We start from the raw sequence: 15,156 nt of genomic DNA, 5'->3' as shown, positions 1-15,156 counted from the left end.
CCAAGAGCACTCCTGCCCCTCTCCGAGCCGTTGCATAGGAGAATCACAGCTTTTTGCTGATCAAATACACCGTAATGAGTAGAACAGCTCAAGGACCCGGGCACACGTGGCTGCCTCCAGCCCCTCTTACCACTTGTTCATTTCTCCTGAAGTCCAGTCTGTCTCTCCTTCCCCACCTTCAAGATTCTGAGTTCACAACTGAACAGTCAGGACCCTTTCTTGTTTTCTTCCTAAGGAAGAAACAGATGCTTGAGAAAGCAGAGACAGAAAACAGCGCGAAGAAACAGCTGCCTGACCATGGAAAGGAGAACATGAAACCCCAAGACAATGGACTGGAGCCGATAGTTGCCCTCCAGACACAACCCTGATGGGCTCATCACTGGCTGGGCCCACACACAGCATAGAGACTCAAGAACCCATTCATTGTTCAACAAAGTATTTATTGAACACTTAAGTCCATGCCAGACACTTGGGAAAGAGAAATGATGACCCAGGCAATGCCCCTGTTCCCAGTGGCCCTTACACTGTAGTCCAGGAAACGGACAATCAACAAAGCAACACATGAAAGAACAACTTCAGACAATATGAACTCTAGAAACCAAGGTATTGTGATCAAGAAGGTAGGGGGTGGATGATTTAGATTGTCAGGAAAGGCTTCCCTGAGGAGGTGGGATCTGAGCTGAGCCTTGAATGCCCGGGTATCAGATGTCTTCATATATGAGGCAGGCATTTAGGGCAGAGGGAGCAGCATCTGGAAGGTAGGAACCATCTTGTTCAAGGAGTAAGATCCGCGTAGTGAAGTCAGGAAGCAAAATGTAAGAGATAGGTCAGGAAGGGAGGCAGGGGACTTGCAAGGGCATGACAGGAAGCTTGAAGTTGAGGATACTTAAATGCATTAGGAATTTATCAGTTAAGACTCTTTAGGTGAAAGGAACAAAGTCATCTTAAACTAGCTTAAACAATAAAGATAATATTGGCTCACAAAACTGAAGATTAAGGAGATTATAGTCTTCAGGAATGATTTGATCAGGACTCAATCCTGCCCTCCTATGTTGGCTTCATCCTCAGGCTGGATTCCTTTTATGGTGCCAAAAGTGGTTGCAGCGATACCACGCCTCATCCCCACAGCACTACATCTAGAAAAACAGCTCAGTGGTATGGACTATCCCTCACTCACCATTGTCAAGAGATAGTAAAAAAAGCAGTGATCTTACAGAGTTAGCATGTGAGTGTAGATCCACATGGAGCCCACCTTAGAAAGTGAATGAAAGCATGCATGGTTTGGATTTAGATCCTCTAAGCATGCGTCATAGAAATGTAATTCCAGATAAGCAAAGACAAGACCCAAAGGATCTAAAGAGATGGTTTAGAATAGAACACATCATGAATATTATTCTCTAACAGCCAGGCTTGGCTCCCTTTCGAGATGATTTAAAGTAGAACTTGTCAAGTCTCTCTTCAGCTGAGAACTGCCAACAGATAATGGTGCCAGAATACCACAGGCACCGTGCATTTTACTAAGAAACATACAGAAAACTGACAGCAGCAGCAAGTCCAAGCCACAGCATAAGGCGAACACGCCTGGGAAGGGAGAAGTGGCAGTAGGTGGGACAGTTGCGAAGAAAAATGGCAACACAGAACAGCAGAAGCCGAAAGCATGGACTATGGCCAGGGCAGGATGGTGCAGTCATAGAACAAACAGGCCAGCCACACTGAGGCCGAGCCAGCAGCCACAGTGGGCTCTGGGCGGCCACCCTGGGTGGACTGTCTGCAGGCGTACACAGCCCGAAAGGCAGGCAGGCAGGGTCACGGGCGGGATGGTGAGGTGCAAGGCACCGCACAGGCCCACATTCACTTTTATAGCCTTGTCTTTAAAAAGCAGCCCACAGGGAGGGTCACATCTGTGTAAACAGAGGACCCACCTCTGCAGCATGCCCGGGGAGCTGCTCCTCTAGCCCCAGGCCCCTCCCATACTGTCGGCCCAGGCCCCAGAAATGAGTGAGAGTCTCAGGACTGCCGAAAGACACCTCTGCCCCACCTAATGACGCGGCAGACCACTTAGAGAATCTTTTATTGTCTTAAAACATCCGGTATTACAAGTAGAAAATACAAATTATGCTTTTAAAATAAAGGAATGAATAATCTGGTAAACATTTTGTTAAAAAGCTTTAAGGAGCTGAAGAGTGAACACCTTTCTCCCTATCAAAAATCAAGACATGCTTTCTTTCCACCTCTCTTCCACCCCCATCACTCCCCCCAGCAGAAGTGTGAACTTCTCTTACATACAGAACATCCGGAATGTCTGTACAAACACACACACACACACACACACACACACACACGGCTCCCCGCGGGCAATGACCCAGGCACCCTGGCCCTCCTGCCAACCCAGGCTGCCCCCGGACGCCAAGACCGGGCAGTGGTCACAGCCGAACAGCACCAATGGTCATGATCACAGCTGCTCAATGCAGGAGAAATTACTAAAACATCTTCTTTTCAGGGGACACTACCCCAGCCTGTGAGTAGAGCCAGACAGCAGGCTGGGCAGGCGAGGAGGTCACCCTGGGTTGGTTTAAAGGGAATCCCTTTAAATTCACAATATCTGTTAAAAGATGATTGCTGGAAGGGGAGGGGGAGAAGGGGTGGGTGTGCGAAAACCACCCCCTCCAGAGGCAGGAGGCACTTCATTCAAGCAGACTCAGTTCCCATTTCAGGGGCCGCCTTTCCTTCTGCCCCCTTCCTCTCCTCTCTCAGAAGCAGCGTGGATTTCTCAGGGTAGAATGAAACAAGGTTAGTTTTCAGTAAAGGTTACAAGGCAGTTGGCTGGGATTTCCCTCCCTTGAGAGAAAGGAAGCGCTGAGGCGGATGGCAGAGCTTCTCAAGGCAGGGGCCACATGAAGGCATCAGAGGTGACGACACACACACACACAAGTCCTGGGCAGAGATTTTGTAGAAAAGAACCCTTCTGTCCCCACATCAAGCTACCACAGTTCCCAAATTCAGGCCTTCACCAGCGCCCTCCCACACCTAGGCAGGTCACCCTCCCCAACGGGTTTCTCCTTCATGGCCACAGCAAAGGTTCTGTCAAGTTTATTGATGTTTGGTTTGATCAGCTCTCAGGAAAGGGTCTGGAAACAGACCCCAACCTTAGGGCAGGAGAAGCGAGGCCGAGTCCTGATGGGTCTGTTCTGATGTTTCCTGCTGGCGCTTTCTCTCCCCCAGAACATCAGCAGCCAGTGTGATGAGCCCAAAATTACCCTCACCCAGAGCAGCTGCCTCTCCTTAGAACTGGGCTTCCAGGGGTCTTGCCATTCTAGAAAAAGTTAATATCCTGAATAAGCTTTCTCTCCGTGATAATTTTGCAGGCTCCCTCCTTGCGGGATGCAGGTGACCCCCATTCTCCACCAGTCTCTCCCAACACCAGCTCCCTCAGCCTGCCAGGGGGAGGGGGCCGGTATGGAGCGTGCGTTCGGTGAAAGGTACCATCTTCCCCCGCTAGACCGTGCAAGCTCTTGAGTGGGTTCCAGGAGTCAGAGGCACTGCCGTCCAAGCCACAAACATTCCAGCCGGTTCCCTCCAAAAGCTGCTCCAGCGAAGACCTGCGTGCCGGCAGCGAGCGCTGACAGAAGAGGTGGGGAGTGCTGGCCACCTTTTCTCTCAGAGATGCTCCTCGGACACAGTGGTGGGCGCTTTGCTGGTGTTGCTCTCCTCCTCCTCCTCCTCCTCCCCCTGGAGTCTCTGCAAGGCACAACAAGCAGGCAGCCCTTGGGGTGAAGAGGCTCAGGACTCCACCCGGGGCTGGGACAGCTGCCTGTCGGGGACCGCCATCAGTGGGAAAACCAAGAGCCGGAGGCCCCTCAGCAGCCCCAAGAGCAGACAAAGGGAAGTTAGGACAGCAGCTCCCCGCCTCTGCCAGTGTGCCCTCTAAACGCGCACACGCACCGCGCACACCCTCACTGTGTCATCAAAGAAAAGCCAGAAAGTCCAGCTCTCTCTGACGCCACAGCCACCACAAACCATCCCGCCCCGCGAGCCCCGCGTGTTTAGACTCCCTCTCGGGACTGAAAGAAAAGCAGAGCCCACTCTCCCTCCCCATTCTGGCGGCCTAAAACTGCCCTGGACTGACCACCAGGTAGCCATCCAAAGTGCCAACTCTACGACACCCACAGAAATTCTGACTACCTTCCTTTGGAGGCAGCCGCCTGGATGAGGAATATTATCATGATGTGCAGGGAATGGAAGCAGCAGAGAGAATTTTTATAAAGGCAAGACATAAACTCAATGGCTAAAAATATGTATATATACTTAATGCCTAGAGAAGACTTTGGGTCAGTCTGGTTTGACTTTGTTGGGGAAAGATGGCCCAGGATTAGGAGAGTCCTCCGGCTCACACTTGTGTAGGTGGGTCTGGAATTAAGCACGGGCCTGGAAATGATCCTGTGGGGCCCTAGGTGTATGCCGTGCCTTGCTTCTTACCTCAAGCACTTACCTATTGGCGGGAAGGCCTTGGCACGGGCACAGCACTGCGCTATCACCACTCGAGAGCTAGAGGAATGTCTACAGGCCCAGTGCCAACTGGACAAATGGTGCTTCTCCCCCCCTCCCACCCCCCCAACCCAGGACTGTGTCGGGGCTAGTCCGCAGCAGTGGTAACAGCTGTAGAAACCCAACCTGCCCATTCTCTTGCCAGTTTGTTGCCACCAGCTCAGCCTCAGCCATGAGTAGCTTTCATTCAGGCCACCAGCAGCCTGCTGAAGTCAATCAAGCAGCCTGTCTCCTCTCGCTTACACACGTGTGTACGCCCACACACGCCTGCCCCCTCCAAAGTCAGCGCTTGGAAATTACAACCAAAATCACAACCAGAAACAGATTAGCAGGGACAGAAGTACATCCACTGTCTCTGGCCGAGAACTACCAACTGGAAGAAAAACGGAAATCCCCAAACCAAGATTTTCATCATCTAGATTAGTCATTAGCCCTAAGCTAAACATTCTGTCTTCTCTCTCTCTCTTTTTTTTTTTTAACCCGAACTGTGTATCTCACTGATTAGAAAGAGCAGCTCTGGCCACATCAGTTGGGCGCCCTGTCTTCAGCTGGCTCTGATAATGAATTTCTGTGCCCATGGCCAGGTCTCAATTATGCTGACTGCCATGGGGTGTGTAATGGGGGGCTCCAGAGGAGGGAAGCTCTGTGACAGCCCTGGCTTCCCTGGGTGTCAGCCCACCATGATTCTGACCTTCCCATAACCAGAAGCTTCCCCAGGTGCAAGTGAGGTTCAAAGACACATGGTGAGTTATCCAGGGACACAGACTTTGGAGTACCATCCCCGGATTTGTCTCCTACTCCTACTCAGTGCTATTTCCAACACTCCATACAGAAGATGACTGAGCCAACTCCAACCACGATTAACAAACCTGGTTGGTCCCTGTGCACCAAGATACGGCCGCAAGAATAGTGAAATACTGGAACCACCTAAATATTGAACAAGAGGGAATGGAAATACATATATGTAGATATGAGGTGGTAGAATGTAACTGTGGAAAGGTTGTCAAACTACTGTTAAGTAAACAAGCAGGCTAGGAACCGCACCAGAAGACCCACAGAAAACAACCCTGAACAATGGACTACAATGTTACTAGGTTATCTCCAGGTGCTAGGATTATAGGTGACCTTTTCTTTCTTCCCGTTTGCCTGTATCTGCCAACATAAATGCAGATTACAAAGTAAACAGCAAAATCTCCTATCACTTGACACAATGTGTCACATTCCAAATTGACACCTTCTCACAAGAAATCTCTCCTGTTTTATTATAGGCACATTTTTCCCAGGCTCACTATATATTCCAAACCCTTATGTCTCCTTGTATCTGGCCCAAGTGAAAGCCCATCCTCATGGTGCAATGCCAGGGTCCTCACACCAGTCTAGAGAACAGCATTTCTGCTCCAAGGCCTTCCCTGTCTCCCCACTGAGTTTCCTGTGGGAGGCTCCGCCCTCCACATGCTACCTGCTGTAGCCTGCCAACTCCAAAGTGTGATATCAGAAGACAAATAATCAATGAAAGCTTATCATCTATCTGCCAACATATGTCCTTACAGTACTAAATATAACTCTTTCACATACCATTTTTGCCTTAGGAAATTGGCAAAGTTTTCCAAAATGATAAAGCTTCAGTGTTGGCACTCCTACACTGCTATAGCAATATAAATTGATAGTGTTGGTAGTTCCTTTCTCGACAACAGTTTGGCAATACATATCAAGATCTTCAAAATATGCATGACCACTGATCCATTTCTCAAGGAAATACTGTGCTTGAGAACATGCACAGAGATTCAGCTTCCAGGACTTTAATCACGATACTGTTTATAACAATGAGAACAACCTTAATGTCCACAGACAGCAAGGCTGATAAATCATGGTTTACCCATGTGCACTCATTAAAACACTGTTGTAATTAGAAGTATGTTATAAAAGAAAAACGACCTGATAAGGTGTTCACAAGTAAAAAAGCAGATAGAAGTTTCCATTTTTGTTTTAAAAATATTTACATATCCATATATAAATATATACAGATATATATATACAGATATATATATATACACACACATATTATATGTAGATATAGACATATAAGTAATTGCAAAAAAACAGCATTTCATCTCTAGGCGATGATATTACAGGATGATTTTTAAATTTTGTATACTTTTCTGTATTTTTTAGTTTTCCTACAAAGAACATGTATTCATTCCCTCTGTAATAGGTTTTGGGTGGCTTATTTGCTTTTTAAGTAATATCCCACTTTTCCTCCTCAGATTTGAAATTGCTTTCATCCTGGCTCAGATTTGATACCTAACATTTTGGTTAGAATAGTCCCTAGCTGATTAAAGCAGATGAGAAACCCTCTTCTGTTCTAAATCATACTCCTGGTCCTCCCACTTCTGCCACCATCAGCTCCTATGCCCTGACTTGCCCTTTTAGAGCCTTACTGGAAATGCACAGGCTCCAGTCCCTCCATGCCCATGGCACTGCCTAAGGGGCTGTAACACGCCAGGAGAACCACTGCCTCGGGGCCACCACCACCGTGGTCGAGGTAGGCTCCCACCTTTCCTCTCCAGCCACTGACCCCAGGCTGAAAGCAGTGCAGCCAGGGTCTCAGGACTTGTCTCAGGATCCAAGGAGTGGGCGATGCTCAGCAGACTGTGACAACAGTGACGTGCTCTGGGGACCACAGCAGGGAGGCCAGGAGAAGGGAAGGAAGCAGAAGAGTCCGGGAAAGAGCAGACACAAAAGCCATGCTGAACACCCACCCAGGAAACTCTTGGGCGCCATGTTTATGCAAGTTGAGCTGGTCTCACGGCCTCCAGAGAACCAGTCCACTCTGGGAGGCGCCCCCTCCCACCCCCTGGCCCACCCATGCTGCCACACCCTCAAACAAAGCCTGGGACCCAGCTCTCAAAACTTCCACATACTCACATTCTCAGGAGTTTCTTTGTTTGCTTTCTGCCTCCGAAGATCTGCCCTAATGAATGCTGAGGTCAAGAGATTGAGAGAGAACACCAAAGACACAATTAACAAGAGACCAATGATGAAGTTCACCCAAGAGAGGGAGCCCTCATTTTCCTAAGGGTCACAGGTATCTCAGACCTACTGTAGATATTCCAGGGAGATGGAGGTTCTACCCACCAACTTGACAAAGCCTGGGGATCACTGATGTCCCTACAGGCAGAAGCCAAGGATGACACTGGCCTTCATTTATAGATCAGTTATACTGGCCAGGGAGTTTGCACATGTTGCTCCAATCCTTACAACAACTCCCATTTTATAGATTAAGAAACTGAGCCTTCCAGAAGTTGGTCCACTTGTCCAAGGTCAAACAGCTATGGAGGTCAGTGTCACAGTCTGGGATGCAAACAAGGGTCTTTTGGCGCCAAATCCCAGGCTCATTCCACCAAAACACGCTACTGCTCCTCAAACACATTTCCTAATAAGCCTTGCCCTCTGCCCGTCTGCACGTGTACCCCCAATCTGTATGATCAGTCAAAACACTGAGGTCTCAAATTGCCAACAGCCTAAGCCCACGAGCAGCCTGAGTGAGCATCATCTTGTCTTGAGGCCCCAACTCACCAGTGAGGGCTGCTCCAAGGGTGAGGAAAACACAGAGAAAGATGTTCCCAGGCATGGTTCCGTAGTTGTCAATAATCTGGCCCTGGGAGATGGTGAAGATGATCCCGAATACCTGGAAAGGCACAAAGAAGACTGAAAACAAGGGCCCGGCCAACTAGCCCATGAGAGAACTGAGCTACCACGATACAATGCCTGTGGCAGCCAAGTCAAGTAGGAAACAAAGAGCCACTGCTTTGGGGCCACCACCAAATAAGAGCCCTACCTGGGCAGACACATTCAGGAGGCCAGACGACATGCCTTCTGATTCTGGGTATGTCAGCTCCACAGCAAACTCAAATCCCAGCGGGAGGTAGCCAGTCATGAAGAAGCTGAAGACCAGATCACAGAAACAAGGTGATGGAGAAATTCAAGGGCAAGAAGGATAAGGAGCCCACCTCCTCCCTCAGAACTCCTTTTCCTGTTTTGTTTCTGGTCATCAAGACATTCCAGGCCTTTGAATAATCAGGCCATCCCCCAGGTGGCCATACCAAGGAAAGAGAGGCCCCTGCAGGTCAAGAAGAAGTTCATATGTAGGCTTCATGCTCAGGAGCCCCCGGGGGTCTCCTGCTTCTTCTGTGTCCAGCCATCAATTACAGACAGGGTCAACACTGGCAGAAGGGAATGGCGGATGCCTGCAGTGTTTAGTCCTCAGCTGAGAAATTCTGTGTCACGGGTTCCCAGGCCCTGTGCTGGGAGTGGAAAGTCCCTGGACACCGAACAGCATCTCCATGCTCTCTGGGACCTGGAAGGAGGATCTCAGAGTCCTCCTTTTTCCCTCTGGAGAGTCACCAGCTGAGAAAGACTGAGTGTCTGTCTGTCTCTGTCTCTGTCTCCCTCTCTCACACACACATTCATATAGTGGCCACAGGAAAACAACTGGGATGTAAAGCTAAGCAGAGACCCCTGTGGAAAGTGTGCTGTTTCCTGTGCTTTCTCATACAACAGGTCCAGAAAATTCCAACTCTAATTTCTTACATCTGTACCACACTTCGTGCTGCTTTCACACTTATTTCTCTCTCACTCCTTGCAACAACTATACAAGGCAGGCCATTCATCTTCATTTACAGATGAGGAAACTGAGGCTCAGAGCAGTTAAGTGATGCACCTGTCATCTAAAGATCAGCAGTGGCAGACTTCCTGATTCCCAGCCGTGTGCACTTTCCCCGACCCCACACTGTCCCAGGCAGAGCTACAAAAGACTCTAAACATTTCCTAGCCTCCCTGAGGTCTGTGAAAGAGAGACTCCATCCCAACAGCATGGAAGCCCTGGGTGGCCTTTTGAAGTGCTGCAAGTAAACAAGACCTCTGGCCACGATTTCCACATCTCCAGAGGTCAATGAGAAGCCAGCAAAGGGGTCAGTGTTGCTTCCAAGGAAGTCGGCAGCTCTAGGAGCCATGGGATGCTGCTTTCCAGTTAGACAGGTCAGAGGTCAAACTTACCCCATTGTGCCAGCAGTGATGAACACTACCCACAGATATCCCAGGTTCAAGGTCAATGTGTACACCACCATGCCCACTACTGTCATGATGTAGACCACCAGGGTTGTCTCCCTACAAGCAGAGGCAAAGACATTTAGTCATACACTTCTGACTGTAACAGGATCATCCATCCATCCAACCATCCATCCATCCATCCATCCAACATACAAGTATAAATTGGGCACCTGCTATGTGTCAAGCCCTCTGCTGTGTGCTGGGACATCAGCTCTCAGAACTTTCTGTCCATGAGGTTGATGGACACTGAACCAATGATCACACAAATTATTACTTAATTACACTTTGGCCAGTGCTACAAAGGGGAGGATCAGGAGAGGAGGAAGCCTTCTTGCTACATATGTGTTCAACTCCTATAGAACCCCCTCAACAATATCAAGCTGCACCCCAAGCAGGAAGGGCACAACACTCCCCCTTCCTCGTCCTCCACCAAATAAACACAGAACAAATATCAGCTACTGTCAGGCAGCATGGCGTGTGGGACTACCCCAGAAGCCACCTCATTCTGCTGGTCTGCTTGGCCCCAAGACCCCATGGCCATGCTGGGCAGTGAGCTGACTTTCAGATTCTCTGTCATCTCGAAGTTCTTCGTGTTGCCACTGGCACAGGTGCAGCACGGATTTTTCACCGAACCTGAACTACTCTGCTCCAGACAGCAGGAAGTAAGTGAGAACATTCTCCAGCCCTGAACTAAGCACTTGACTCCCAAGCCAAAGTGAGAAAGCTCTGCCCACTCCCCATGACATTCCCCTTTGCCAGTCCCCTCAGAGGGATCAGCAGCAGCCTGCTGCTTTCTGTTTGGGGTTCGCCCACTCGTGACTCTGCTGCAGCCTCACCCCCGCAGCTGGACCTGTGTTCCTCTCCCTGTCCTGCTTATGGCAGGCCGTGGGCTCTGCACATCCCTCTGCCCGCCTGCCATGAAATGAGGACTAAGAGACAGAAAGCTGAAAGCCGAAAGCCTTCACGCATCCCCCTGAAACAAGAAACATGGTGGGGGCACCAGCAGACGTACGCTGTGGTTTTATCAAACTAATCCCGCATTTATTGGGTGCTGGGAATTCTATTAAGCACTTCGCATGCATTTCTTATTGCACTCAAGCCTGACAAAAGCCCTGCAAGAAACGGATGACTATCCCTAATTTTGCAAATGAGGAAACTGAGGCTCAGACCAATTAAGTTACTTATTCAGAATTACCCATTGAGTAAATGCAGAGCTGGGATTTGGACCCAGCGCTGGGATCTGAAACCTATGCTGCTCTTTCTACTGCTGCACACAGGACCTAATACACTAATACACACGGACACGCTACAGGGTTGCATCTTCGGGAAAGCTCAAAGCCAGAGGCTGCAAAGGATGCCCCTCCTACCTGGGGCTTCAAAGCAGCTGCTGAAGGCAGAGGGGCTTCCTCATCCTCCATCCTGCACCCTCATCTGGTCCCACCCACCCCACAGAAGGCAACTTCATGGATACCAGTTTCTTTTGCCGGCCACACAAGCTCCCCTTTTGCCATATTTTCTTAACCATAGCTTCATTTTAAACCACTGACCCATTTAGAAAAACTGTAAGTAGTCCCAGCCTCAAATAACGGGATGTGACCCACCCCATTTCCAGCCTCCAAACCAAACGGGACAAATCTGGGAGCCGCAGGGAGAGGAGAACGGGCACCAAAATGCCCTGATTGTAGAGCATCCTTTCTCTGTTCGGGTCATAGTACAGGGTGAAGGGCATCTCATGCTGAAGGCAGGAGTAAGACATCAGTGATGCTAGCAAACAGTGGCGTCTACCTTCTGAAGTGTGCCCTCAGCCCTTTCCCTGTATTTTTTAGTTCTTCTCAGCCATCTGGCTGCCCACATCCCAGCCCAGCTGTCGTTCCAATCCTTCCCCTCTCCCGCCACAGAGCAAGCCCTGGGAGAAGGGACACTGCTGTTTGCTGGTTTGGGGGTGGCCAGTCCTCACTGCTCTTGGGTCTGGCTGAAGCAAGCCACTGACAGATCACAGAGACGAGATGGCAGCCAAGCTCCACCAGCAGTCATTAAGCCACGCCAGGCTCCACGTCACATTCAGCCAGGCAACCACATCCCCAGGGATGACCTCAACTGGCCTTTGTCTGGGGCAGCCAGAGTGAGACCTGGTCTGACCAGAGCCTCACAGAAGCGGGTCTGTGTGGCAGAGAACAGGTCTGTCGCCTCCAGACACGGGGAACTTCGGAGGCCTCGACAAAGCAGCTGCCCTGCCCCAGTGTAGGACAAACCTGGCAGCTACCCAGTTGACCAGTATTAATTGAGCACCCAGTGCATGCCCAGCACTGGAAAGGAGCAACAAGAAGGGAAGGGTGTTGGGTCTGCATTCTCTAGAGCCTTTTTCTAAGCCTGGCTTAGAGGCACCTGGGTGGGTTGCTCCTTACAAAAGCAGTTTCCCTCACTGAATTGGCATCCATGAGGATGGAGCCCAGGAATCTATTTTTAATAAGCGTCCTGGGTTAGCCTGGCATACACTAAAATCTTAGAAAGACTGCTCTGGGCTCCTGGAAACACAATGGGCATTCAGGCCCAAAGCACATCACAATATTTATGAAGGAGGTATAAGCAGTTGCAAGATAATACAGTTGTAAGCCAGAGTTAGCCCAGACACCTTGGTTAGCCCCTGGGAGCCAGCAGAATGGGGCAGGGGATCACTTCCTCATTGCCACTCTTTGGGGTTTCCATAAGCTTTCCAACTGCTGGCATTTTTCTACATTCATTTTCATTTCTCCCTCATTTGTCCCTTCTGCAAACTACATGGGGCTATGGGGAAGAGTACTGTGCTAGGCCTCTTGTATTCCATCTCTGATCTTACCAAGATCCCCCATGGAATGTGTACTATTTCCCTCATGTTATAAATGGAGAAACTGAGGCTTAGAGAAGATAAATGTGAACCACTTGACCACTGAGACCCCCAGCTGCTGCACCCAACCCTTTGGAGTCATATTGCCGAGGAACGTGTCATTTCAAAACATGGGTCCCCAATTCTCAGTCCAAGAGGAGGTCACTTACTTGTAGGTTTTCGACCTATCCAGCCAGATGCCTGAGATCACAGCCCCAAGCATTCCTGCAATGACGATGGTCAGGCCTATTCTTCCAGCATTCACTTCTTCCCCCTGGGAAAACCACAGCCCCAGTCATCACCCAGCAATGGGACAAGACACCAGACAGAGCACAGTCACCAGGAGGTGACAGGGGAAAGGCAAGTAACTCAGACTCCATTAGAGCCTATTCTCTGAACGTACCAGGGTAAGAAGCTGCCAGTGGGAGAGACTACTAGAATAGTTGCTCCTCCCAATCTAATATAACCCAGATGTGTGTGCATGATCCTGGATGCTGAGGTCAACCAAACTGTCCTAGACCCACTTTGAAGTAGATCTTTTTTAAATTTAATCCTATGGCAACCCTTTTATCTTATTTATCATTATCCCCATTTCACAAACGAGGAGACCGAAATACATATATCCAAATATTCTGTACTTAGTTGTTGTTTTTTTTTTTTTGAGCTATTAGTGCCAAAAGGAATGGGAAGATAACCATTATATAATCTCATTTGCTTCTCAAAATTCCCCACCATAAGGTTAGAAATCAATATTCTACACTTTACAGATGAAAAAAACTGAGGCACAGTGAGATTAACCTGCTAGCCAGAGGTCGTGTGGTATTTATTAAGTGCAGAGCTAGGATCTGAACTCAGACCTATCAAACTCCAAAACTGGAACACATTAGCCACAGTGGCCTACCACCTCTGCAAGGGTGAGACCCTTGTCCTTTGAAAAGGGGGTTGGACCTGGGATTCCCAACTCCAGGACACACAGTACCCCACTCCCAGGATCCAGCCCTTGCTGGTTCTGGAAATATTTAAGAAATGCTTTCAGGGACGCCTGGGTGGCTCAGTCGGTTAAGCGTCTGCCTTCGGCTGAGGGTCCTGGGATCGAGCCCCGCATCGGGCTCCCTGCTCAGCAGGGAGCCTGCTTCTCCCTCTGCCTCTGCTCCTCCCCCTCCTCGTGTGTTCTCTCTCCCCTCTCTGACAAATAAATAAAATCTTTTTTAAAAAAAGGAATGCTTTCAGTCGAGCAACTAAGAGTTCAAAATTAAACTCTGCCCCTATTTTACAAATTAAATCTTTCATACATGATCTACATGTCTGTATGTTTACCTACTGTATTGCTAGGCACCATGCCATGTGCTTTACATACATAGAACAGGTGAATATATATATATGCACACACACATACATAGTATTGTTTACTTTCTAATCCTAAAAAATAATCTTTCAATAAGTAATTATGTTTCTTTTGCAGGAAGGAGAATGAGAGTTCAGAGAGGCTAACCAGCTTGTCACACAATTTAGAGGCACCAGAGCCAGGGGAGATCCAGGGCTGTCTCCCTCCAAATCCATAAGCATACCACCATACCACGCTGCCTAGAATTGTGGGGGGTGGGGGGAACCAGAGACTAGAGCTAACTGCTGCCCCAGGTCCTGCTGAGATGGACAGAAATCTCACGCTCTTCAGGTCCAGCATGCTCGGGGGACTACCTTACCGGGTAGTGCAAGATCACCATGCGATTCAGCAGAGTGGACAAGGCATAAAAAGCACCAGCATTCAGACCTGAAAGAGGGAGGGAGACACATCGCATTAGGGGCAGCCTTCTGCTGGGGCCATTGCTAACTTCTCCCCCTGGCAGGTAGGGAGGTCAGAAATCCTCATCCTCCTCACCATTAGGAGTGGTGTCCTCAGAAAGTAGGTTACTCTGCAGTTTCTGTCAGAGAGAGACTCCAAAACAACCCAAAGTAACCATTTTAACCATTTCTTAGCCCACACCACTGCCCTCTGATCCCTTTAAGCCTGCCCTGGAAACATAGGCTCTAGAAAGCATTACTCCCAGGTCAGAACCGTCTACATTCTTCTCAAGGATTGACCTATTGACCTACAGGGTCAGCAGAACTACTGGACACCTTCATCTCCTCCGGATGACCTGTTCCCTCTCCAGACTACTCCAGGCCTCTGACCCCCACATCACTCCTTCTGTGGGTGGTTTCTCTTTTCTGTCCCCCTTCCTCCTTCAGCTTTCCTCTTGGTCCAATATCACATAAAATCTTATATCTGAAACCAGAAAGGACCCTAAAGAGCATTGAGCTGACCCTCCTAACTCATCAATTCATCCAACGAATAAATGGAGCACCTAGACTATACTGTAAGAATCCATGAGGCCATTTGTCCAAAGCAATACAGTCAGCTAATAGCTAAGATGAGAAGGGAACTGACCCAATGGCGATGATGAGGATGAGGATGAGGATGAGGATGAGAATGAGGATGAGGATGAGGATGAGGATGCTAATGTTGATGTTGAGGATGACGGTGAGGAGGATGGTGAGGAAGATGATGGTGAGGAGGATGATGGTGAGAAGGATAATGGTGAGGAGGATGGTGAGGAGGATGATGGTGAGGAGGATGGTGAGGAGGATGATGGTGAGGA

At 49.2% G+C, this 15,156-nt stretch overlaps 1 protein-coding gene across 2 annotated transcripts in view; it reads right to left on the bottom strand.

Moving 5' to 3' along the window:
- Positions 1–419: 419 nt before the first annotated feature.
- The window catches only part of FLVCR2 (FLVCR choline and putative heme transporter 2), a 54,025-nt gene continuing 39,288 nt past the window's right edge, over positions 420–15,156 (bottom strand). Inside the window, exons 4-11 of one of the 2 annotated variants that reach the window (XR_003207642.2) lie at positions 14,221–14,288; positions 12,688–12,791; positions 9,601–9,711; positions 8,384–8,489; positions 8,122–8,233; positions 7,471–7,526; positions 7,100–7,215; positions 420–3,738 (exon numbers count right to left, since the gene is read on the bottom strand). Coding sequence is in view for 1 of the 2 variants with exons in the window: in XM_025869625.2 (XP_025725410.1) it covers positions 3,658–3,738; positions 7,471–7,526; positions 8,122–8,233; positions 8,384–8,489; positions 9,601–9,711; positions 12,688–12,791; positions 14,221–14,288 (638 nt within the window). In the remaining variant the exon portion in view is untranslated. The remainder of the gene's footprint in view (positions 3,739–7,099; positions 7,216–7,470; positions 7,527–8,121; positions 8,234–8,383; positions 8,490–9,600; positions 9,712–12,687; positions 12,792–14,220; positions 14,289–15,156) is intronic. The other variant, XM_025869625.2, reaches the window with a different exon arrangement.

This window comes from Callorhinus ursinus, unplaced genomic scaffold, assembly GCF_003265705.2.
Source record: "Callorhinus ursinus isolate GAN/ISIS: 27379988/994484 unplaced genomic scaffold, GSC_fseal_2.0 scaffold8, whole genome shotgun sequence".
Taxonomy (NCBI): Eukaryota; Metazoa; Chordata; class Mammalia; order Carnivora; family Otariidae; genus Callorhinus; species Callorhinus ursinus.
Note: the sequence above shows the minus strand (reverse complement) of the source record. Positions and strands in the feature narration are given on the sequence as shown.